This window comes from Entelurus aequoreus, linkage group LG01 (assembly GCF_033978785.1).
Source record: "Entelurus aequoreus isolate RoL-2023_Sb linkage group LG01, RoL_Eaeq_v1.1, whole genome shotgun sequence".
Lineage (NCBI taxonomy): Eukaryota > Metazoa > Chordata > Actinopteri > Syngnathiformes > Syngnathidae > Entelurus > Entelurus aequoreus.
The window spans coordinates 2,711,526-2,737,877 of NC_084731.1; the positions used below are offsets into that span (position 1 = coordinate 2,711,526).

A 26,352-nucleotide genomic window follows, 5' to 3' on the forward strand; every position below is an offset into this window, starting at 1 on the left:
AACAGTGATGGTGGTGTTGTGGTTTTCGGTCAAGGATTTTGAGCGATTGTTTGTGCAAAGTTTCCAATGGCCTCAGTGTCATTTTGCTTGCCTGCGACCAACATGTTATACAATAATAAAAACGAGACATAATCATTGCGTTAAAATAAGTTTGAGCTGCCTCCAGTGTTAATGAATTCCTGATACATTTGAACGTTTTTATGTTGTATGATTTTAGGAGTACAAATTCTTTTCAGAAAGTGAAAATAAATTCTCTAAATTGTCTTGGTGCTGATTTGTGAGTCTCCTCTGTGTGCACAGAGTATTAATACTCAGTTTTGAATGACGCTGTGACGAATAAAATAATAATCAATAAAAAGGAGGGGTAGCTTTTTGTGACCAGTTAATATACTCTAAAATATAAGCAATATGTAAAATGTAGGGATGTCCGATAATGGCTTTTTGCCGATATCCGATATTCCGATATTGTCCGACTCTTTAATTACCGATACCGATATCAACCGATACCGATATCAACCGATATATGCAGTCGTGGAATTAACACATTATTAAGCCTAATTTGGACAAGCAGGTATGGTGAAGATAAGGTACTTTTAAAAAAAAATTGTAATATAAGATAAATAAATTAAAAACATTTTCTTGAATAAAAAAGAAAGTACAACAATATAAAAACAGTTACATAGAAACTAGTAATGAATGAAAATGAGTAAAATTAACTGTTAAAGGTTAGTACTATTAGTGGAGCAGCAGCACGCACAATCATGTGTGCTTACGGACTGTATCCCTTGCAGACTGTATTGATATATATTGATATATAATGTAGGAACCAGAATATTAATAACAGAAAGAAACAACCCTTTTGTGTGAATGAGTGTAAATGGGGGAGGGAGTTTTTTTGGGTTGGTGCACTAATTGTAAGTGTATCTTGTGTTTTTTATGTTGATTTAATTAAAAAAAAAACAAAAAAAACAATACCGATAATTAAAAAAACGATACCGATAATTTCCGATATTACATTTTAACGCATGTATCGGCCGATAATATCGGCAGGCCGATATTATCGGACATCTCTAGTAAAATGCTTACCTGTATGTCCCCACGCCGTGCATTTTGCCATCTTTCCAGTGACCTTGATAGTGATCGTTCTTGTTGACGGTCTTATTCGGAGCCACAAATTCGCCAAAACTAAATAAACACATTGAGTTGAGGACAGAAGATCACATGTCCTTACTAATGCTCATGTTTATGCTGACACCAACCCATCCTCCAGTCCATTCTTGAATGACCCTGTGTAACTCCTCCCATCCGGCCACTTTAACACACCCCTGAAAGGAGCACAAAAAGCAATCATATAGTGAAAAAGCTCCGCCAGCATAAGTCAATAAGTGCCTGCCAACATGTCATAGGTCAATATGTCCCACCTGCCATGGGGCTTGCCGGCCAGCCAGCGACCCTCATAGGTTGCGTCTTTCAGTCGGCTGTCCTTATAAAACGTGTAGGTAGCACTCCTAGAAATGGGAGGCTCAAACTTTTGTCCCTCACCAAAGTTCAGGGCCTGATCCACCGCCTGGTTGATGCAGCGGATCCACTTGGCCTGTGAAAGCCCACATTAATAAGGACTTCTGGCACCTCTTTGTGTAGTGATATTCGCCACATCAGTGGTCATTTATTGAATCTACCTTCTCCATAGGGGAACTGGCCAGCAGGGTGAACATCTCTTCTGGTGTGATCATTTTAAGGCCATAACTACGCAAACACACAGCAATGAACCAAAGCGTCGTGCAATCAAAGCACATTTGATATTAAAACATGTCAAAAGAAGTCTCTCACAGGCCGGCGTTGTCCTCCGAAATGGGCTCCACCCACAAAGTGGCCAAGGAGAACACATGATGCGTTGAGAACTGGAGAGTTGGATAGGAACGTCAGACTAATAAAAAGCATCAGGAGTCATGCCATGCAGACATCCTCGTTGCTACAAGGTTAAATGATGAATGTTCTGCTGTTGCAAGGGCCGTTGTGTCGAATCAATGACGCCAAAAATGGAGATGATTGGGGGAGACAGCACCAACGGGCAGTGAGCGGAAGGGAAAATGAATGTGTATTTGTATTTCAGTCACATTTATAACCCGTGTTTTGAGTCTGTCTGCAGGAATTTCGATTCTGGAGGCGTTCCCTGATTGCAAATGAAACCACGCCCGACCCTCTTTATCTTTTGAAAATTCACTGTTTAAATGTCAGTGTTGGGACGCGTTATTTTTGATATTCAGTAACTCAGTTACCGTTACTACACGATGCTTTACTGCGTTATTTTACGTTATTTTTTATGTAGTATCGGCTAGACCAGGGGTCGGCAACCTTTACCACTCAAAGAGCCATTTTGGCAAGTTTCACAAATTAAAGAAAATAATGGGAGCCACAAAAAAAAATTTTAAATTTAAAATGAAAAACACCGCATACAAAGCTTAAATTGCTTTGTGCTATGTTAACCAGGGGTCTCAGACACACGCACCGGCACGCACCTTAACATAGAAATTTGATGTTAGTGCGGCCCGCGAGTTTTGAATAAATGGCGCTTGATAGCGCCATACTTGCCAACCCTCTCATTATTTCCGGGAGACTCCCGAATATCAGGGCGTGATGGCGCTGCTTTTGGCGCCCTCTACAGCGTGCCCAAACAGTGTACCTGCTCGACCACAAGTAGAATGCAGCTTCAGCTTGCTCACGTAACTGACAGCAAGGCGTACTAGTTCAACAGCCACACAGCTTACACTGACTGTAGCCGTAAAAAACAACTTTAACACTGTTACGTTACAAATATGCGCCACACTTTGAAACCACACCAAAAAAGAATGACAAACACATTTCTGGAGAACATCTGCACTGTAACACAACACAACAAATACCCAGAATCCCATGCAGCCCTAACTCTTCCGCTCAACCGACGCACGGAGGGGGGGAGGGTTGATGTGTGGGGGGGGTTTGGTGGTAGCGGGGGGGGGGGGTGTATAATCTAGACCGGAAGAGTTAGGGCTGCATGGGATTCTGGGTATTGGTTGTGTTGTGTTTATGTTGTGTTACGGTGCGGATGTTCTCCAGAAATGTGTTTTTCATTCTTTTTTGGTGTGGGTTCACAGTGTGGCGCATATTTGTAACGTAACAGTGTTAAAGTTGTTTTATACGGCTACCGTCAGTGTAAGCTGTGTGGCTGCTGACTAAGTATGCTTTGCTGTCTCCTACGTGTGCAAGTAAAAGCTACATACAACATGTGGCCGGGCTGGCACGCTGTTTGTAAATGCTATAGAGGACAATTACTGCAGTGCAATTAGGGCATGCCCTTAATTTAGTAATTAGAGTGAAAATAGGATTATATTTGCCCTGGGAGTTTTGTAGGAGAGGCACTGAGATCTATAAATCTCCTGGGAAAATCGGGGGGTCGGCAAGTATGCAGCTGAGCCGCATCAGAGTGGTCAAAGAGCCGCATGCGGCTCCGGAGCCGCGGGTTGCCGACCCCTGGGCTAGACACAGAAAATCTGAGTGTGTTTTATTGGAGCGCTGCGGTGTCGTCCTTCTGAATGTTCTTGTGTCACAAGCCGGAGGCACGCCGATGTATTGTCGTGGAGATAAAAGGCACTGAATGTCCATATCGCGTTCTCGACTCCCATTTTCAAGAGGATATAGTATCCGAGGTGGTTTAAAATACAAATCCGTGATCCACAATAAAAAAAGGAGAGTGCGGAATCCAATGAGCCAGCTTGTACCTAAGTTACGGTCAGAGCGAAAAAAGATACGTCCATCACTGTCTCTCAAGTCCTTCACTGTAACGTTCCTCATCTACGAATCTTTCATCCTCGCTCAAATTAATGGGGTAATCATCACTTTCTCGGTCCGAATCTCTCTCGCTCCATTGTAAACAATGGGGAATTGTGAGGAATACTAGCTCCTGTGACGTCACGCTACTTCCGGTACAGGCAAGGCTTTTTTTAATCAGTGAGCAAAAGTTGCAAACTTTATCGTCAATTTTCTCTACTAAATCCTTTCAGCAAAAATATGGCAATATCGCGAAATGATCAAGTATGACACATAGAATGGATCTGCTATTCCCGTTTAAATAAAAAAAAATCATTTCAGTAGGCCTTTAAGTTTTTTGTATGAGCCAGTGCTACAAGCGGCGCGATAATCCATCAACAGTGAACAAATACAACGCTTGACATTGGCTTCACCAGCTGTAGACTGTCTCTATGTTTTGTGTCAAATGACTCTTAATATCAGCTGTGGCTAGTTGATGTCATCCAATTATGAATTTGAGGATTGCCAAATGTTTCCTGGGAAGAAGCATGCCACACATAATTAATAGGTTGCGGTCAAAATAAGAAGTAGGGTTGAGAAGGATTCCTTAAAACGACGCTCAGAGAATGAGCGATCAGTTGTTTGTCCTTTTTAGAAATCCAGATAAAATCTCAGACAGTCTGTCTTTTGTTTTCCTTCCACATACAAACACACACACACACACACGCACACACACACACACACACACACACACACACACACACACACACACACACACACACACACACACGCACACGCACGTACACACACACACACACACAAACACAATTATGGAAAGGGGTGACAGGGAGCTTCATACTTACAAGGTTTTTATAAGGCGCCACACCCTGACAGCACGAAAGCAAGCACACACAAATGCACACAAGTACACAAGGTTATAATGTCTGTTCCTCTTTGTGAATGTCGCTTGCGTTGCGTGTGTGTCGCTGTGTGTGTGTGTGTGTGTGTAGATACTGTACGTATGTGTGGAGCTGACCTGTGCATGGACAAGCGCGTCGTTAAAAAGGATGAACCAGTTGACTGAGAACCTCCCTGAGTTCTGCAGCGTCAGAGCTTTGTTGCTGCTCTCACAAATGAGACGGCGGCAAGGCTTTCGTAGTGAGTCCTATCAACAACAGATAAACATCGTCAAAATGTGTGCGTGCGGGAGGGAAGCACGGTAGAGGATTGGCTCGCACTGTCTCCTCTGGTTGGGATCTTGGTATGTTCCCCTCGTAGTCCCAGGTCAGGTATATTTGGCCAAATAGGGTGATGAAACCATTCAAACTAGGATTGATCATGTATGCTTTACTCCCGCCATCCCACACGCCAACAGCGAGGCTTGGTCAAACATTTGTAAGTAGATATTGTGTATAAAGTAGGGGTGTAACGGTACACAAACATTTCGGTTCGGTACATACCTCGGTTTAGAGGTCACAGTTCAGTTCATTTTCGTTACAGTAAGAAAACAACAAAATATACATTTTTGGGTTATTAATTTACCAAATTTGCAAAATCTTCCACCAAAAATATTTTTCTTAGTGGAATATTTGATGTGAAGTAATGGGAACCTTGGATAGGTCAATAATTCATAATAACATTGATTTTGATTCAATATTATGTTTTGAGCAATGACAGTTTGAAAAAAAAAAAAAACAGCTTTGTTTTATTAGTCAACATTGCAACTTTTTCTAAATGACATTTAACCTTTAAGCTTTTTTATTTCACTTTTGTTATGTTTTTGTTTATTTTATTTTAATAGTATTTTTAGAATGTGCCGTGGGCCTTTAAAACATTAGCTGTGGGCCGCAAATGGCCTCCGAGGCACACTTTTGACACCCCTGCTATAGATAATAAAAAATTAAATGTGATAAATCTATGGATAAAAAGCAGAGCCTGGCGACGCATGCACGTTTATCATAACTCTCTCTCTCTCTGTCTCTGCCCCTCCCTCACCAATGCTGCTGCTCGCACAGTTTGTTTTGTTTTTAACCCCTTCTTAACCCTGAACGTAGTGTAACGACCTGCTGAAGTTGATGTTGTGTTCTCGAGTGAGTGATATTCAGAATTCCCATTGTTGTGAACGTAGCACGCCTGTAAGGTGATTGGCGAAGAAGGAGGAAGCGTTGCTTTTGCAGAAATGAGGAGTGAGGATGGACGTGCGTGTGGAAGGAACGAGATAAGTTCAGCTGTGTTAGTATAGGTTGCTCAATAAAAGTTTAAAGAGAGCGTCAGACTTGGTGTGCACTTCTTCTGGACGCTACAGTACCGTATTTCCCGCACCATAAGCCACACCTAAAAACCACAATTTTTCTCAAAAGCTGACAGTGCGGCTAATAACCCGGTGCGCCTTATATATGGATTAATATTAATATTTATTTTCATAAAGTTTAGGTCTCGCAACTACGGTAAACAGCCGCCATCTTTTTTCCCCGTAGAAGAGGAAGCGCTTCTTCTTCTACTGTAAGCAACCGCCAAGGTGAGCACCCGCCCCGTAGAAGAAGAAGCGCGCGGATATTACGTTTCATTTCATTTGTGTGTTTCTGTAAAGACCACAAAATGTCTCCTACTTAGAGACACGCGTACAAGGTTCCACTGACTTTTGATATTCATGTGAACCGCACTGTGGATAAAACGGGAACACGTACGGTGAATATTCGCACCACAGGGAATGAGAAGTCGTCCTTCACTGACCTCTAGCTTTCCATGCTAACGGCCAGAAACTTCCACCCACGGTGATATTCAAAAGGAAGACCTTGCCAAAAGAGAACTTTCCAGCCGGCGTCATCATAAAAGCTAACTCGAAGGGATGGATGGATGAAGAAAAGATGAGCGAAGAGACCGGGTGACTTTTTCCACGCAGCTCCGTCCCTGTTGATCTACGACTGCATGCGCGTCCACATCATCGATGGTGTCAAAAAACAAGTGAAGCACACCGAAGAAGAAGAATTCGAGGGATTTGTGGACGAGTAATAACTTCAGAAAGTGAGCTTTAAATGTTTATTTTGTGTGTTGTGTGACATTAACGTTCGAGCAAAGTTGAGTTATTGATGTTGCTATTGCTCTGCACTATTTTGAGTGTTACTATTTTTGTGATTGCACATTTGCACATTACATTTTGGGAGTGAACAGAGTTGTTAGAACGCTGGTTTGTAATATATTATTAAAGTTTGACTGACCTATCTGACTGTTTTTTTGACATTCCCTTTAGCGTAGCGTAGGTGCGGCTAATAACACGGGGCGGCTAATAGGTAAACAAAGTTTTGAAATATGCCATTCATTGAAGGTGCGGCTTACAACACGGGGCGGCTTATGGTGCGGAAAATACGGTACATTGAAAATACACGCAACCCCAACTCAAAATGCCGGACATTTGAGGCATTCAAGAAACTCCGCCCTGACAGCTCCGCAAAAGAGGACATGTCCGGTGAAAAGAGGACGCATGGTCAGTCTATCCTAGCCCGTTAGCTGCTAGCATGCCGAGTGTTGTGCCTCGGTGTGCATTGTTTACACAACATGCGTTACGCTACTTAATACGTCCGTGTGGAAACTCGTTCGGTACACCTCCGAACCGAACTGGAACCCCCGTACCAAAACGGTTCAATACAAATACACCTACCGTTACACCCCTAGTATAAAGCATTTACCGTAATTTCCGGACTATAAGCCGCTACTTTTGCCCCTCGTTCTGGTCCCTGCGGCTTATACAAGGGTGCGGCTTATTTACGGCCTGTTCTTCTCCGACACCGACGAAGAGGATTTCGGTGGTTTTAGTACGCAGGAGGAAGACGATGACACAATGATTAAAGACTGACTTTTCATATACCGGTAGGCTGGTTATTTTGATAACGTACAGGCGAGCACTTTGTATTACTTTGCACCGTTGTATTATTTGTACTCTGCACGAATGCTGTTCGCCATGTCAAAGATGTGAAAGTTTGATTGAATGATTGAAAGATTTATTGTTAATAAATGGGACGCTTTGCGTTCCCAAACAGTCATCTCTGTCCCGACAATCCCCTCCGTGGTAGCAGGAACCCCTATATACTACGCTAATTACACATCAAAACCCTGCGGCTTATAGTCGGGTGCGGCTTATATATGGAGCAATCTGTATTTTCCCCTAAATTTAGCTGGTGCGGCTTATAGTCAGGTGCGGCTTATAGTCCGGAAATTACGGTACTTTATTTTGTATTGTGGCTGCGAACCGATCCAGTGAGAGCTGAAGATCCTGGCCAGATGAAGCCATCAGGACCACGTCATCTGCTAAAAGCAGAGACCTAATCCTGCAGCCACCGAACCGGATCCTCTGAACACCCTGACTGCGCCTTGAAATTCTGTCCATAAAAGTTATGAACAGAATCGGTGACAAAGGGCAGCCCTGGCGGAGTCCAACCCTCACTGGAAACATGTCCGACTTACTGCGGACCAAGTTCTGACACTGATCATACAGGGAGCGGACCGCCACAATCAGAAAGTCAGATACCCCATACTCTCTGAGCACTCCCCACATTGTGTAGAAAATAGATGAATGTGTAGATGTTTGAACAGAGAAAGAATGATACAGCAAGAAGAAAAATAGACTTGTTACCGTCATCTTGCCAGGAAAGCTCTTCCAGAAGAGAAAAGTGAACTCGGCTTCCTTTAATTTCTTCTTCAGCAGAAGGGCCAAAGCTTCAAACTTTGAGCAGCTGTCCTGCAGCCGCTGATAATCGTCAGAGCACTGAAACATATTACATAGTTTTTACATTAAAACAATTTCATTTATGGGGGTGCCAGGTTGCTAACAGTTTCACCTACCACTTCAAAACAAGTGGCCAGTTTGAGAAGCAGTCGCCCGTACTCTTGAAGATGGTTCATAGGGAGGCTAAAGAGCGCCACCAAGATGTCCGGAATGGCCAGGTTTTCCTCAGTGCACTCAGCCAACCTTTGGAGCAGCTCATGACTCTTTCCAAAAAAATCTCTGAAGATGAAAAATAACACCTCATTATTGACATTCAGTGGACAAAGGCACTCTTTCTTTCCAGTCTGTACTCCTGACTGCCATAAAGGAAGAATGACGCTGACACGGCCTGACCTCAATGTTTTCAAGGCAAACAAAGTCAACAGTCAACTTAACACATGTATTCTAACTTCAATAATTGTATTGGTAAAGCTTTATTTGTTTCAGACATGCTTAAATTGGAACTGCACTTATATTAGAATCTTGCCTATCATTCACAATCCTTATGTAAAACAAGCATACCTATTTTATTATTCTTTTATGCATTCTAAATAGTAAATAAATGCGAGCAAAACACAAATCCGCTTACAATGGAGCCTATGCGAGTCGCTTTATTCTGCCAATAAAGCGCTTAAAAAAAACATCCAAACACTTCCATCAACGTTTTATATAAACGCTGTAAGTATATATTTAATGCCGCATGATAACTTGTAATATTTATGTATTTTGCTCCTTTTGAACATATGGAGGCGCATTCATTTCATAGACGCATCACAACATTCACTTTGTCCTTTGACAACAACAATCAAACATCACATACTGTACAATGTATAACATATACTGTACACTACCGTTCAAAAGTTTGGGGTCACATTGAAATGTCCTTATTTTTGAAGGAAAAGCACTGTACTTTTCAATGAAGATAACTTTAAACTAGTCTTAACTTGAAAGAAATACACTCTATACATTGCTAATGTGGTAAATGACTATTCTAGCTGCAAATGTCTGCTTTTTGGTGCAATATCTACACCATTTCCAGCAACTATCACTCCAGTGTTCTAATGGTACAATGTGTTTGCTCATTGGCTCAGAAGGCTAATTGATGATTAGAAAACCCTTGTGCAATCATGTTCACACATCTGAAAACAGTTTAGCTCGTTACAGAAGCTACAAAACTGACCTTCCTTTGAGCAGATTGAGTTTCTGGAGCATCACATTTGTGAGGTCAATTAAACGCTCAAAGCGGCCATAAAAAGAGAACTTTCATCTGAAACCCGACAGCCTATTCTTGTTCTTAGAAATGAAGGCTATTCCACAAAATTGTTTGGGTGACCCCAAACTTTTGAACGGTAGTGTACACTTCTTTGTGGTAAAACTTTTGGAATAGATTACTAACAAAGACTGAGGTATCACTGTTACTGAACGGTGGCATTATTTTATCTCAATGGCACTACCAAAACTAATTACTAGGTAAAATTAGGTTTACATCTGAAATGTATGGTTGCTCCTTAAAAACAAACAAAAAACAGTCACACTCAGATACAACTTCTCATGTTTAAGTTCCAACATATTTAGAGCCTGATTTACTAAGATCCAAATACATTGCGCCAAACAAAGTGTGCAATCTTCAAAATAGCGTGTACTATTTAGTGGGCGTGTTGCGTGTGATTTACTAACACTGCGTGTGCAATTGCTATTGGTGCAGACCGCCTTGTTTAAATGAGGATTTTGCTTGTACTATACAGGACATCCCCCCGGGGACACTCTCATTTTATCATGCTCCTACCTGCAGCGTTTTGCTATGTTTCCAAGCAAGCAGGAGACATGTACTAATTTTTAGGGGCATTTGAGAAGCACTCCTAGAGTAGGGATGATGTTTGATAAGAAATTATCGAGTTCGAGCCTATTATCGAATCCTCTTATCGAACCGATTCCTTATCGATTCTGTTATGGAGTCCAGATAGGTTGTTGTATATGGAAAAAAAACACACAATATTTGGTTTAACAAAAGCTCACTTTTATTATATAAGAAAACAATTTAATCTAATAAATAAATAAATATTGACTTTTACCCCCCTAAAAAAATAAAATGATAAATAATGATAAATGGGTTATACTTGTATAGCGCTTTTCTACCTTCAAGGTACTCAAAGCGCTTTGACACTATTTCCACATTCACCCATTCACACACTGATGGCGGGAGCTGCCATGCAAGGCACTAACCAGCAGCCATCAGGAGCAAGGGTGAAGTGTCTTGCCCAAGGACACAACGGACGTGACTAGGAAGGTAGAAGGTGGGGATTGAACCCCAGTAACCAGCAACCCTCCGATTGCTGGCACAGCCACTATACCAACTTCGCCACGCCACCCCAAATAAAATAAATAAATATTAACTGTTGTTACCCAAAGTATATTAAGTGGGATTTTTCAGAGAAACAAATATATACAGTAACACAAAAACAAGCTGTCTCTGTGATCACTATAGGTGTATAAATAATAATACAGTGTTAAATAAAATCAGTCCCTTGGGCACAAAACTGAAAATAATACAGCTCTCCAAAAAGTGCACTTCTGCTGCTATTGGAACATAACTGTTTGTTATGATGCTTTGACATTTTTGCACTTTATTTCTTTATTGAAAGAAAATTCTATGAAGAGAAAGGTTCTTTGCAAATGTGGTTACAATGCTAAAAAATGAAAAGTTAAAGCTAAAAAAAGAAATACACTTTATTGAGTTAACATTATTTCTTTATAGGGGGAAAGATGTTATGAGCTAGGGAATATAACAACTACAGTACCCAGCATGCAACGGGAGTTACGAGCATGCGTGGTAGCCCCAAAAAGTGTTGTTGCATGTCGTCACCCGGCAGCTAAGAATGAGGTTATGAGCACGCTGTGAAACTAAATGTCAAGAACTCAGCCAACACGCCTCGTCTGCATTATTTATAATTAGACAGACAACACATATACAGTGTGATTTTGTTTTGTTTACAAGTAAAGAAAAACAAAAGTTAAAAAAGAGAGATACATGTTGTATATATATGTATGTGCTGCGGTTGTTTTAAGAACGTTGCGACAGCTGCCGTAAAGGAGGTGCGTTGCTAGCCTGGTTGCTATGTTTCCGGTTGGTCGTAAAAGTGTTGGTCATGTGTTTTTACCCTGCTCAAATTTGTCAGTAAAGTTATTCATTGGATTATACCTTTTGTTTTGAACTTTATTACACCTTGAAGCGCTTTTTCCCGTCCATTGTTTTCCTGCTTTCCCTATCTGCGCCTAATGACTGAGCTACGTGACGTCATTTCTTGTGATGTCCCACGGAGCATTTCTAGTCGGGACGGGATTCGTTCCGAGGGATTCGAATAAAGAACCAACTCTTTTTATTTACTATAGTGGTCTCGATAACGGGTACCGGTTCTCAAAAAGGGATTCAAGTCCGAGGACTTGGTTCATTTCTTATCAAACAACCGGGAAAACCGGTTTCGAGTATCATCCCTATCCTAGAGTGCATCTACTATAAAAACACTTTACTTTTTTTACCACCGAAGGTGCGCTCAGTGGGGAGCGGCTGCACTTACTCCACTCAAGAGTCAAGACGCAAAAAAAATCATACTTAAATAATTTTTTATATTACAAATATTTTAATAATATATGTTACACTTGAAAAAAAAAGTCATTTAAAAAATACTAAAGAACACCAAAACACATCAATTTAATTTGTTTTAATCAGCCCCTTAAATCCTCTAGTCCTAACCACTGCTGCAATCTGGCAGCAAAAAGGTGGCATGTGTCCTCTATTCACAAGAATGATTAATATGAATTCACACATTTTAGTGCCCACAGTATCTCAGCTTGGAGAGCTTTATTTTTTGCACAAACCAAAGTTTTGTACTTTGTTGTGTTGCTGGCTGTCCTCAAAGCATCAGCTGTCATAAATGTAGTATTGCGCTGCAAGCAACTGTACGGCTACAGTTTTGTGCTTTTTCCCCTTCAAATGGCTAACAGCCCTTTGAGACACTTGTGATTTATGGCTATATAAATAAACATTGATTGATTGATAACAAGCGCTACCTCGCCCATATTCGAGATATCAAATGTTTTACAGCGCAGTTTGCATTTGGCACGTCTTGGGTCAGTGTTTTTGCCAGCCACAATTTGTATTTATCCTTTAAAAGCCATTTTCTGCGCCTTGCAGAAATGTTTTCAGCATTGTTACTTCACTAGCAGGTTTGAACGCCTCATGCCTACACACAAACAACTAAAACTTCTGAAAAAATATTATTTTCCACAATTTCAGGGCCGGATATTTGCATTTTAAAATTCCATGTCTTTTTCATGTTTTCCACTATATACACTACCGTTCAAAAGTTTGGGGTCACCCAAACAATTTTGTGGAATAGCCTTCATTTCTAAGAACAAGAATAGACTGTCGAGTTTCAGATGAAAGTTCACTTTTTCTGGCCATTTTGAGCGTTTAATTGACCCCACAAATGTGTTGCTCCAGAAACTCAATCTGCTCAAAGGAAGGTCAGTTTTGTAGCTTCTGTAACGAGCTGAACTGTTTTCAGATGTGTGAACATGATTGCACAAGGGTTTTCTAATCATCAATTAGCCTTCTGAGCCAATGAGCAAACACATTGTACCATTAGAACACTGGAGGGATAGTTGCTGGAAATGGGCCTCTATACACCTATGTAGATATTGCACCAAAAACCAGACATTTGCAGCTAGAATAGTCATTTACCACATTAGCAATGTATAGAGTGTATTTCTTTCAAGTTAAGACTAGTTTAAAGTTATCTTCATTGAAAAGTACAGTGCTTTTCCTTCAAAAATAAGGACATTTACATGTGACCCCAAACTTTTGAACGGTAGTGTATATGAAAAGCGCTTTCTTAATAAAATTTGATTGATTGATTGAACAGTATTGTCCTTTTTTGTAAAAACGACTTAAAGGGGATCTGCACTTTTTTGGAATTATGCCTATCATTCACAAGCCTTACGTAAGACAAGAACACAGATGTTTTTCTTTTTTATGCATTCTAAATGTTAAATAAATGCGATCAAAAGTCTGCTTACAATGGAGCCAATGAAGGTCGCTCTATTCTGCCTATTAAGCCCTTAAAATAAACCTCCAAACACCTCCATTAGGTTTTATATACATACCGTAAGTACATATATAATTTAGTAACGGGCACATTTATAATAACGTTTAATATTTAAGTATTTTGAGCATACGTGGCGCATTAATTTCAAAAACGCATCACAATGTTCCCTTTTTTCTGCTCTCATTAAGATGCCGACTGATAGAATGTTGTTATAGTCCCATTTAGATAGAGAATGATTTCTAATCCTCGCGAAGAAAAGCGGGGTGTAACCAAGCGCAGACCAAGGTCTTTCGTGTCGTGTCATTGGCTTTAAATTGTCAGAATACGTCTTCAACCCTCTACTATCCAGGTTAGAGACATGATTTATGATGGAGAATAAAGCGAGGAAACAGCTGACCAGTCGATATAGGCAACATAGGCACACAGGTGAGCGATCACGGTGCTGCTATAAATAGTTTGTCTGCGTTAGCGCTTATAATTGCAATATCACTCGTATTTGGTCAATATTCAAGTCACAAAATGTAAATGAAGTATTGTTGGCGCTTTTTGGGATGGTTATTTATTTAGTGTTATGGGCGGAATAGAGGACCTCCCAATTGCTCCGTTGTAAACGTTTATTTACGAGTTAAAGTGCGTGAAAAAAAAAATGCATCCGTCTGTCATAATGATTGGGAACGATAGGCAAAACTCCAAAAGAAAGTGCAGTTCCCCTTTAAAATTGCATTCTGACTTTCTACTTTTTTGAAATGCAGCATATTACTACATCGTCAATCACACTTGAGTGAACTAGCAGATATCGACTTGCACTTTAAAGTACCACTTAGAGCGGAAAAACAAGTTGCCTCTATATCAAATCAAATCAACTTTATTTATATCGAGAGATAAAGAGCTGGCGAGTCATGTGACGTAGAGGAAGGAACCACACATCCCTTCATCACCATCAACAATGCAAATGATGCAGACTTTGTGAGAGCCAACAAAGATTACTTTGGGAAAAATTATGATACAGAACCTTTTATTGTTGATTCTAAGTATAAGGATGACGAGCTACACGTTATAGAAACTCTGCAAAATAGATCCAGCTTTGGTGAAACACTAAACAACATGTAGCAGTATTGCTAAGTGCTGGACATAAAATACAAACTACAAAAATAATAAAGCAATAGCTTACTGTACGATGTCTGCTCTCACTGTGATGACGACAGATCGGCTGTCCATATCTTCACGTTTATATGAATCAATCAATCAAAGTGTATTTATATAGCCCTTAATCACAAGTGTCTCACAGAGAATCAATAATGATGCACACAAGGTGGTTCCTCTCTTTAAGAAGTTCTAACTATCGTGGGATCACACTCCTCAGCCTTCCCAGTAAGGTCTATTCAGGTGTACTGGAGAGGAGGCTACGCCGGATAGTCGAACCTCGGATTCAGGAGGAACAGTGTGGTTTTCGTCCTGGTCGTGGAACTGTGGACCAGCTCTATACTCTCGGCAGGGTCCTTGAGGGTGCATGGGAGTTTGCCCAACCAGTCTACATGTGCTTTGTGGACTTGGAGAAGGCATTCGACCGTGTCCCTCGGGAAGTCCTGTGGGGAGTGCTCAGAGAGTATGGGGTATCAGACTGTCTGATTGTGGTGGTCCGCTCCCTGTATGATCAGTGTCAGAACTTGGTCCGCATTGCCGGCAGTAAGTCGGACACGTTTCCAGTGAGGGTTGGACTCCGCCAAGGCTGCCCTTTGTCACCCATTCTGTTCATAACTTTTATGGACAGAATTTCTAGGCGCAGTCAAGGCGTTGAGGGGATCCGGTTTGGTGGCTGCAGGATTAGGTCTCTGCTTTTTGCAGATGATGTGGTCCTGATGGCTTCATCTGGCCAGGATCTTCAGCTCTCACTGGATCGGTTCGCAGCCGAGTGTGAAGCGACTGGGATGAGAATCAGCACCTCCAAGTCCGAGTCCATGGTTCTCGCCCGGAAAAGGGTGGAGTGCCATCTCCGGGTTGGGGAGGAGATCTTGCCCCAAGTGGAGGAGTTCAAGTACCTCTGAGTCTTGTTCACGAGTGAGGGAAGAGTGGATCGTGAGATCGACAGGCGGATCGGTGCGGCGTCTTCAGTAATGCGGACGCTGTATCGGTCTGTTGTGGTGAAGAAGGAGCTGAGCCGCAAGGCAAAGCTCTCAATTTACCGGTCGATCTACGTTCCCATCCTCACCTATGGTCATGAGCTTTGGGTTATGACCGAAAGGACAAGATCACGGGTACAAGCGGCCGAAATGAGTTTCCTCCGCCGGGTGGCGGGTCTCTCCCTTAGAGATAGGGTGAGAAGCTCTGTCATCCGGGAGGAGCTCAAAGTAAAGCCGCTGCTCCTCCACATCGAGAGGAGCCAGATGAGGTGCTTCGGGCATCTGGTCAGGATGCCACCCGAACGCCTCCCTAGGGAGGTGTTTAGGGCACGTCCGACCGGTAAGAGGCCACGGGGAACACCCAGGACACGTTGGGAAGACTATGTCTCCCGGCTGGCCTGGGAACGCCTCGGGATCCCCTGGGAAGAGCTGGACGAAGTGGCTGGGGAGAGGGAAGTCTGGGCTTCCCTGCTTAGGCTGCTGCCCCCGCGACCCGACCTCGGATAAGCGGAGGAAGATGGATGGATGGATGGATGGACAAGGAAAAGTGTGTTTGTCTTCATCTCCAGATATACATTGAATGTCACAGATGAACAACTTCTAGATTCATGGCAAAATCCTCCAATTATCCAGATGAGACGCATGATTTACAATATAGAATAACTTTGACGAGCCGAGACGCGATGATACGGGAGCAGCAGTAAAGCTCACAGTAAAGTAGCAGAGAGATACTTAGCTATGTGCTATCAATCCGCCGCTAAAAAATAGTTTGTCTGTGTTAGCGCTTATAATAACAACATTGCTAATATTTGGTTAATATTCAGGTCACAATATGTATACAAAGTATTGGTGGGTTTTGGATGGTTATTTAGTGGGTTTCGTGGGCAAAATAGAGAGCCCCCATTGACTACATTGTTAGCAGACTTTTTATTTATTTATTTATTCACGACTTAGAATGCATAAAAAAAGAAAAACATTTGTGTTCATGTCTTTTATAAGGATTTTAAATCATAAACAGCACATCTCGCTCTAATTTTTGCATAGTTCCATCTGATCTGATACTATGGTCATTAGGGATGATGTTTGATAAGAAATTATCGAGTTCGAGCCTATTATCAAATCCTCTTATCGAACCGATTCCTTATCGATTCTCTTATCGAGTCCAGATAGGTTGTTGTATATGGAAAAAACACACAATATTTGGTTTAACAAAAGCTCACTTTTATTATATGAGAAAAAAATAAAATCTAATAAATAAATAAATATTGACTGTTACCCACCTAAAAAAATAAAATAAATAAATATTGACTGTTGTTACCCAAAGTATATTAAGTGGGATTTTTCAGAGAAACAAATATATACAGTAACACAAAAACAAGCTGTCTCTTTTATCACTATAGGTGTTTAAATAATAATATAGTGTTCAATAAAATCAGTCCCTTGGGCACAAAACTGAAAATAATACAGCTCTCCAAAAAGTGCACTTCTGCTGCTATTTGACATAACTGTTTGTTATGATGCTTTGACATTTTTGCACTTTATTTCTTTATTGAAAGAAAATCCTATGATGAGAAAAGTTCTTTGCAAATGTGGTTACAATGCTAAAAAATGAAAAGTTAAAGCTAAAAAAAGAAATACACTTTATTGAGTTAACATTATTTCTTTATAGGGGGAAAAATGTTATGAGCTAGAGAATAAAACAACTACACTACCCAGCATGCAACGGGAGTTACGAGCATGCGCGGTAGCCCCGAAAAGTGTTGCATGTTGCCACGCTGTGAAAGTAAACATCAAGAACTCAGCCAACACGCCTCGTCTGCATTATTTATAATTAGACAGACAACACATCTACAGTGTGATTTTGTTTTGTTTACAAGGAAAGAAAAACACAAGTTCAAAAAGGGAGATATGTTGTATATATATGTATGTGCTGCGGTTGTTTGAAGAACGTTGCGACAGCTGCCGTAAAGGAGGTGCGTTGCTAGCCTGGTTGCTATGTTTCCGGTTGGTCGTAAAAGTGTCCGTCATGTGTTTTATCCTGCTAAAATCTCTCAGTAAAGTTATTCGATGGATTATAGCTTTTGTTTTGAACTTTATTACACCTTGGAGCGCTTTTTCCCGTCCATTGTTTTCCTGCTTTCGCTATCTGCGCCTAATGACTGAGCTACGTGACGTCATTTCTTGTGATGTCCCACGGAGCATTTCTGGTCGGGACGGGATTCGAATAAAGAATCAACTCTTTTCCTTTACTATAGTGGTCTCGATAACGGGTACCGGTTCTCAAAAAGGGATTCGAGTCCGAGGACTCGGTTCTTTTCTTATCAAACAACCGGGAAAACCGGTTTCGAGTATCATCCCTAATGGTCATAGTGCAGGAGTGTTACTGAATGAATTTGTGGCATTTTGTGATGTTTAGACTTTGTTTTCACATACTATGCGGATTGTAAATACAATAGGATATGGTTTAATTGACAAAATGAAACACCGTTAAGCATATACAATCAACTTGTTTTTCCACTCTACTCGTACTCAAAGTCCCAATGTACTCACAGTACTGGTTTAGTCATGGCTAGGAAGCCTCCCATCACATGGAAGTCCGCCAAAGTGCTACAGTACCTGAAGAGATGGAAACAAGGAGTCCATTATAATGACATGACTTTTAATCCAGTTGTTTGATTGAGAACACATACTCATTGTAAGAGTCCAGAAAGATGCTGGGGTGCTCGAGGATAGGTAGGCTTTTAACATTGCGGCTGTGTCGCAGGCCGGCGGTCACCTTGACCGCATGCTGCCCGGTCAGGTGACACAAGTGCCAGAATCGACTGGCAAGCGTCTGTAGGAGCCCAAAATTGACCGTACCAAGAGTAGCGCTCAGCAATTCTATGAAACACATTGATTCAACTGTTACAATCATGATAGGAAAACAAATATTTCCTGTCTGTGATACTCTTACCCAACTCCAGCAGCGGGCGTAAGACCTGTGTTTTGATGTTGCACAGTTTGCAGTAGAACTTCCTCTCTGCTGATGCCAGCTCATGGAGGCTGGCGATAAAGCCCATCACGTTTTTGTCTGACAGAGCAACACACCGCCGGCCCCCAGAAAAGACAGTGCTTACAAATCCCAACTGATAAACAAATATGATACAAAGGGTTACTGTTTATGAGATGCATGTGACCGAATCCAAAACTTTCCTCTTATATTCATGCTTACGTTCATGCAAAAGGGAAGCAGCACCGGCTGCTGGGTGTAGCCTTCAGATGGCTCCTCCCTGTCTTCCTGTGTGCCACACTCTACTGTGTCCTCCTTCACCTGCTCTCCACTGTAGTAAATAATGGGCTGGATGCAGTCTCCATCAGCGAGCATCAGGCTGTGTCGCACTCCGGCACTCACATCCCAAACCCGGATTCCCTCTGACAGCTGCAGTGGGACACAGATAAGCACGCAGTAACACTTACAAAAATTGCAGTTTTAAGCCCATATTCATTTACAGCAGGGGTCACCAACCTTTTTGAAACCAAGAGCTACTTCTTGGGTAGTGATTAATGCGAAGGGCTACCAGTTTGATACACACTTCAATAAATTGCCAGAAATAGCCAATTTGCTCAATTTACCTTTAACTCTATGTTATTATTAATAATTAATGATATTTACACTTAATTGAATGGTTTAAAAGAGGAGAAAACACGAAAAAAATGACAATTAAATTTTGAAACATAGTTTATCTTCAATTTTGACTCTTTAAAATTCAAAATTGAACCGAAAAAAAGAAGAGAAAAACTAGCTAATTCGAATCTTTTTGAAAAAATTAAAAAAAGAATTCATGGAACATCATTAGTAATTTTTCCTGATTAAGATTAATTTTAGAATTTTGATGACATGTTTTAAATAGGTTAAAATCCAATCTGCACTTTGTTAGAATATATAACAAATTGGACCAAGATATATTTCTAACAAAGACAAATCATTATTTCTTCTATAATTTCCAGAACAAAAATTTTAAAAGAAATTCAAAAGACTTTGAAATAAGATTTAAATTTGATTCTACAGATTTTCTAGATTGAATTTTAATCATAATAAGTTTGAAGAAATATTTCACAAATATTCTTCGTTGAGAAAACAGAAGCTAAAATGAAGAATTAAATTAAAATGTATTTATTATTCTTTACAATAAAAAAAAAAAAATTACTTGAACATTGATTTAAATTGTCAGGAAAGAAGAAGAAGGAATTTAAAAGGTAAAAAGGTATATGTGTTTAAAAATCCTAAAATCAATTTTAAGGTTGTATTTTTTTCTCTAAAATTGTCTTTCTGAAAGTTATAAGAAGCAAAGTAAAATAATTAATGAATTTATTCAAACAAGTGAAGACCAAGACTTTAAAATATTTTCTTGGATTTTCAAATTCTATTTGAGTTTTGTCTCTCTTAGAATTAAAAATGTCGAGCAAAGCGAGACCAGCTTGCTAGTAAGTAAATAAAATTTATGCTGCTATTTGAGCTATTTTTAGAACAGGCCAGCGGGCTACTCATCTGGTCCTTACGGGCTACCTGGTGCCCGCGGGCACCGCGTTGGTGACCCCTGATTTACAGTGTGTAATGATTATACAATCATTCAGTAGTAGAAATACAGTAGTTCTCTTACTTTGGCTAGCCGAGGGATAGTGCTGGGGGATTCCATATGGCCCAGTTGACCATGGCTGTTACTCCCCCATGAGAACAGCTGGAAGGCAGACAAGTAAGACACATGAGAGTAGGCTCCCACCTCTCAGCATCCATCAGCATCAGCATCAGCACCGGCTCCCCCCAGGGCTGTGTGTTAAGCCCCCTACTCTACACCCTCTACACTCATGCCAGCAACACCACTATCAAATTTGCAGACGACACTACAGTAGTGGGACTCATTTCTGGGAGGGATGAGTCTGCCTACAGAAATGAAGTGGAGCGCCTGACTGGGTGGTGCAGGGAAAACAACCTGGTCCTTAACACCACCAAGACGAAGGAGCTGATCATGGACTTCCGGAAGAAAAAAACGATAAACATCTAACCACTGTACATCAACGGGGACTATGTGGAAAGGGTTTAAGAACACTTTTTACCTGAGAGCAATAGTGTCGCTGAACACAAGGCATACAAAAAAATGACTGTGCATGTGAGCTGTGTGCTTGGTATTTTTATGTATTTTAATCTATCTATCTGAGTACCATGTTCTTATGTTTTTTATGTGTCATTATGAATTTGCACTAAATTAGTTTGCTTGCAATTTCGTTGTACAATGTACAAACCCCGTTTCCATATGAGTTGGGAAATTGTGTTAGATGTCAATATAAACGGAATACAATGATTTGCAAATCTTTTTCAACCCATATTCAATTGAATGCACTACAAAGACAACATATTTGATGTTCAAACTTTTGCAAATAATAATTAACTTAGAATTTCATGGCTGCAACACGTGCCAAAGTATTTGGGAAAGGGCATGTTCACCACTGTGTTACATGGCCTTTCCTTTTAACAACACTCAATAAACGATTGGGAACTGAGGAAACTAATTGTTGAAGCTTTGAAAGTGGAATTCTTTCCCATTCTTGTTTTATGTAGAGCTTCAGTCGTTCAACAGTCCGGGGTCTCCGCTGTCGTATTTTACGCTTCATAATGCGCCGCACATTTTCGATGGGAGACAGGTCTGGACTGCAGGCGGGCCAGGAAAGTACCCGCACTCTTTTTTTTACGAAGCCACGCTGTTGTAACACGTGCTGAATGTGGCTTGGCATTGTCTTGCTGAAATAAGCAGGGGCGTCCATGAGAAAGACGGCGCTTGGATGGCAGCATATGTTGTTCCAAAAGCTGTATGTACCTTTCAGTATTAATGGTGCCTTCACAGATGTGTAAGTTACCCATGTCTTGGGCACTAATGCACCCCCATACCATCACACACGCTGGCTTTTCAACTTTGCGTCAATAACAGTCTGGATGGTTCGTTTCCCCTTTGGTCCGGATGACACGATGTCGAATATTTCCAAAAACAATTTGAAATGTGGACTCGTCAGACCACAGAACACTTTTCCACTTTGCATGAGTCCATCTTAGATGATCTCGGGCCCAGAGAAGCCGGCGGCGTTTCTGGGTGTTGTTGATAAATGGCTTTCGCTTTGCATAGTAGAGCTTTAACTTGCACTTACAGATGTAGCGACCAACTGTATTTAGTGACAGTGGTTTTCTGAAGTGTTCCTGAGCCCATGTGGTGATATCCTTTAGAGATTGATGTCGGTTTTTGATACAGTGCCGTCTGAGGGATGGAAGGTCACGGTCATTCAATGTTGGTTTCCGGCCATGCCGCTTACGTGCAGTGATTTCTCCAGATTCTCTGAACCTTTTGATGATATTATGGAGCGTAGATGTTGAAATCCCTAAATTTCTTGCAATTGCACTTTGAGAAACGTTGTTCTTAAACTGTTTGACTATTTTCTCACGCAGTTGTGGACAAAGGGGTGCACCTCGCCCCATCCTTTCTTGTGAAAGACTGAGCATTTTTTGGGAGGCTGTTTTTATACCCAATCATGGCACCCACCTGTTCCCAATTAGCCTGCACACCTGTGGGATGTTCCAAATAAGTGTTTGATGAGCATTCCTCAACTTTATCAGTATTTATTGCCACCTTTCCCAACTTCTTTGTCACGTGTTGCTGGCATCAAATTCTAAAGTTAATTATTATTTGCAAAAAAAAAATGTTTTATCAGTTTGAACATCAAATATGTTGTCTTTGTAGCATATCCAACTGAATATGGGTTGAAAATGATTTGCAAATCATTGTATTCCGTTTAGATTTACATCTAACACAATTTCCCAACTCATATGGAAACGGGGTTTGTACAATGACAATAAAGATACACTACCGTTCAAAAGTTTGGGGTCACATTGAAATGTCCTTATTTTTGAAGGAAAAGCACTGTACTTTTCAATGAAGATAACTTTAAACTAGTCTTAACTTGAAAGAAATACACTCTATACATTGCTAATGTGGTAAATGACTATTCTAGCTGCAAATGTCTGCTTTTTGGTGCAATATCTACATAGGTGTATAGAGGCCCATTTCCAGCAACTATCACTCCAGTGTTCTAATGGTACAATGTGTTTGCTCATTGGCTCAGAAGGCTAATTGATGATTAGAAAACCCTTGTGCAATCATTTTCACACATCTGAAAACAGTTTAACTCGTTACAGAAGCTACAAAACTGACCTTCCTTTGAGCAGATTGAGTTTCTGGAGCATCACATTTGTGGGGTCAATCAAACGCTCAAAATGGCCAGAAAAAGAGAACTTTCATCTGAAACTCGACAGTCTATTCTTGTTCTTAGAAATGAAGGCTATTCCACAAAATTGTTTGGGTGACCCCAATCTTTTGAACGGTAGTGTATATATACATCCATGCACAGTTCTGCGACTTCAGCTGTTGACCGACCTGTGACTGCGCAGTCAGAGCGAGGGAATGATGAGCGCCGGCTGCCACTCGTACCACCTCCTTATTGTTGAGACTTTTGATGCAAAGTGGCTGCAATCTGTAAACATCACTTTTGGTGTCATAATGCCGTTATTGTTGGCTTGAATACAAGGAAAAATGCGCTCTATACCTGTCCAGGTTGTCTCCATGGCCAAGCTGACCTTGATCGCCATGGCCCCAGCTCCACACTTCCGTCTGCAGGGTGGGCAGCACCTCCTGGGCCTCAGGGTCTGACACTCCCAATGGTGTCAGAGGCACAGCGCCCGTCTTAGAACGGCCGACTTTACGAAGCAGCCGCGGAGACACTGCAAACGCACAGAAGGGAGACAAATAAAATGAGTATGCCATGCAAAGAACAACTCTTAAACAAATCCTATTCCTTGCCAGTCCAATAGGTGGTGCTAAAGCACATTGTAATGTGGTGCCGACTGCCACTGTCAAGTTCTTTAGGACTGCACTTGAAAAGGCTGAGAAGATTGTAGAGGCCGGGCGTTTTATCAACTCAACTCCAGTAGATTTTGTTGTTTATTTTACACCACATCTATTACATTATCTTTTCAGGATAGGCTGATAACCTTAAACCAAAAAGTGATAGTGTCAAACACTACTCGCAGTAACCATTTAATTAGGAATAAATATCAATATACATAGTATTTACATCCAATCAGAGTTCAAAAATATGTAAACATACTATATTGGTATAATAGTCTTAAAATATGTATCAGTGGTGTCTTTCGCCTTGAGAATCATTATGATGTTTACATTTTTCAAAATTTGACAGCCACACAAAGCAAGTTTTGTTATGTTTGGTTATTGTTTCTCATGGCCTCAAAGCAGAAATCAATCAATCTGTATCTTTATATAAATCTATACTAAACTTGTATGCAATTGCATTGCAATTATGTACTTTTCCCCATTATTCTGGGAATCATCTAGCCATAAATTAAAGCCATCATGCGGGAATGTTCATCAAGCTTGCACACAGTCAAAACAGGAAAGTTGCACATAGTGTTTTCCACACCAAGTACACTACCGTTCAAAAGTTTGGGGTCACCCAAACAATTTTGTGGAATAGCCTTCATTTCTAAGAACAAGAATAGACTGTCGAGTTTCAGATGAAAGTTCTCTTTTTCTGGCCATTTTGAGCGTTTAATTGACCCCACAAATGTGATGCTCCAGAAACTCAATGTGCTCAAAGGAAGGTCAGTTTTGTAGCTTCTGTAACGAGCTAAACTGTTTTCAGATGTGTGAACATGATTGCACAAGGGTTTTCTAATCATCAATTAGCCTTCTGAGCCAATGAGCAAACACATTGTACCATTAGAACACTGGAGTGATAGTTTCTGGAAATGGGCCTCTATACACCTATGTAGATATTGCACCAAAAACCAGACATTTGCAGCTAGAATAGTCATTTACCACATTAGCAATGTATAGAGTGTATTTCTTTAAAGTTAAGACTAGTTTAAAGTTATCTTCATTGAAAAGTACAGTGCTTTTCCTTCAAAAATAAGGACATTTCAATGTGACCCCAAACTTTTGAACGGTAGTGTATGTGATCAATAAACACATAACCCGACGGGAGAATGTGTGCACCTGCCCGTACCAGTGCTTGGATAATTGATAATTTTACGTTATTATCATGAGAACGTTTATTTACGTATCTTAATTACAATACACATCAACTTATGAATGAAATAATAATTATATGGGTTTAAGTTAAATATAAAACATACAACAAATAAATAAACAAAAAAGGCATAAAGGTCAAGTTAGTCATCAAAACCAAAATGTACTTGTCTTAAACCACCATATGTTGTATGGAAAGTGTTAGTGCCCTGTGCGTAAAGTTACTCTTATTAGTTTGTTTTGCTGTAATTGACTAAATCAGTGGTTCTCAACCTTTTTTCAGTGATGTACCCCCTGTGAACATTTTTTTAATTCAAGTACCCCCTAATCAGAGCAAAGCATTTTTGGTTGAAAAAAAGAGATAAAGAAGTAAAATACAGCACTATGTCATCAGTTTCTGATTCATTAAATTGTATAAGAGTGCAAATTATTGCTCATTTGTTGTGGTCTTTCTTGAACTATTTGGAAAAAAATATATACAAATAACTAAAAACTTGTTGAAAAATAAACAAGTGATTAAATTATAAATAAAGATTTCTACACATAGAAGTAATCATCAATTTAAAGTGCCCTCTTTGGGGATTGTAATAGAGATCCATCTGGATTCATGAACTTAATTAAAAAAATTTCTTCACAAAAAAAGAAATCTTTAACATCAATATTTATGGAACATGTCCACGAAAAATCTAGCTGTCAACATTGAATATTGCATTGTTGCATTTCTTTTCACAGTTCTTTTTGACAGACATTTAGAAAAAATCTCACGTACCCCTTGGCATACCTTCAAGTACCCCCAGGGGTACGCGTACCCCCATTTGAGAACCACTGGACTAAATAATACACCAAGTGACTTCCTAATAATAATAGTTACAATATTTTTCTTTTTTTTTACCATGGAGTTAATGTTAAAAAGGTTCTTCTCCACTTTACATCAAAATGTTCCATCAATTAGACACAAATCTCTAAAAACACGGGTGTTAACATTTGTTTTTGTTTTTTTAACGTTCTGTGTGGCACACCCAGGCAGAACACCACGACTCCAAATATCACTCTATTGGTAATGACCTTCTATGGTGACGTCAGGGCGTTGAGATGGCGTGAGGGTTATGAAGTGAAGTACGCATGTGAAACAACATTTTTGTTTGCCTGCAAATTTGGGGTTTTTGACGTACGAAGACTTTTAATCAGAATTCCACGTGCAGTTTTTAACGGAGGACCAAGGTCAGGTTAGATATCCACAGAACAATTCCCCACAGACGGGAAGGCCTGATTGTGTCAGCTTTATAACTTGCGTGGCATCATAAGACACCAGTGGTGTAATTTTCCAATAAATGACATACAAAGTTGGTCATAAAAGGGACTTTTTCTGTTGACCAACAATGGACAGTAGTGTGTGTGAAGCTCCATCCTCCACCAGTGAATTAAAGCAGTGGTCCGTGGACCGATTGGTACCG

The 26,352-nt window shown here is 40.5% G+C and overlaps 1 protein-coding gene across 5 annotated transcripts in view; it reads right to left on the reverse strand.

The window, feature by feature from the left end:
- The window catches only part of als2b (alsin Rho guanine nucleotide exchange factor ALS2 b), a 54,145-nt gene that overhangs the window by 15,710 nt on the left and 12,083 nt on the right, over positions 1 to 26,352 (reverse strand). For 3 of the 5 annotated variants that reach the window (XM_062042952.1, XM_062042961.1, XM_062042971.1), the window contains exons 6-21: positions 23,400 to 23,574; positions 23,231 to 23,327; positions 20,414 to 20,491; positions 18,985 to 19,191; positions 18,727 to 18,898; positions 18,464 to 18,653; positions 18,324 to 18,389; positions 8,626 to 8,788; positions 8,417 to 8,548; positions 4,823 to 4,951; positions 4,650 to 4,673; positions 1,831 to 1,901; positions 1,680 to 1,746; positions 1,422 to 1,594; positions 1,260 to 1,325; positions 1,087 to 1,185 (exon numbers count right to left, since the gene is read on the reverse strand). In XM_062042952.1, coding sequence (XP_061898936.1) covers positions 1,087 to 1,185; positions 1,260 to 1,325; positions 1,422 to 1,594; positions 1,680 to 1,746; positions 1,831 to 1,901; positions 4,650 to 4,673; positions 4,823 to 4,951; positions 8,417 to 8,548; positions 8,626 to 8,788; positions 18,324 to 18,389; positions 18,464 to 18,653; positions 18,727 to 18,898; positions 18,985 to 19,191; positions 20,414 to 20,491; positions 23,231 to 23,327; positions 23,400 to 23,574 — 1,909 coding nt within the window. The remainder of the gene's footprint in view (positions 1 to 1,086; positions 1,186 to 1,259; positions 1,326 to 1,421; positions 1,595 to 1,679; positions 1,747 to 1,830; positions 1,902 to 4,649; positions 4,674 to 4,822; positions 4,952 to 8,416; positions 8,549 to 8,625; positions 8,789 to 18,323; positions 18,390 to 18,463; positions 18,654 to 18,726; positions 18,899 to 18,984; positions 19,192 to 20,413; positions 20,492 to 23,230; positions 23,328 to 23,399; positions 23,575 to 26,352) is intronic. The other 2 variants (XM_062042979.1, XM_062042988.1) reach the window with 1 other exon arrangement.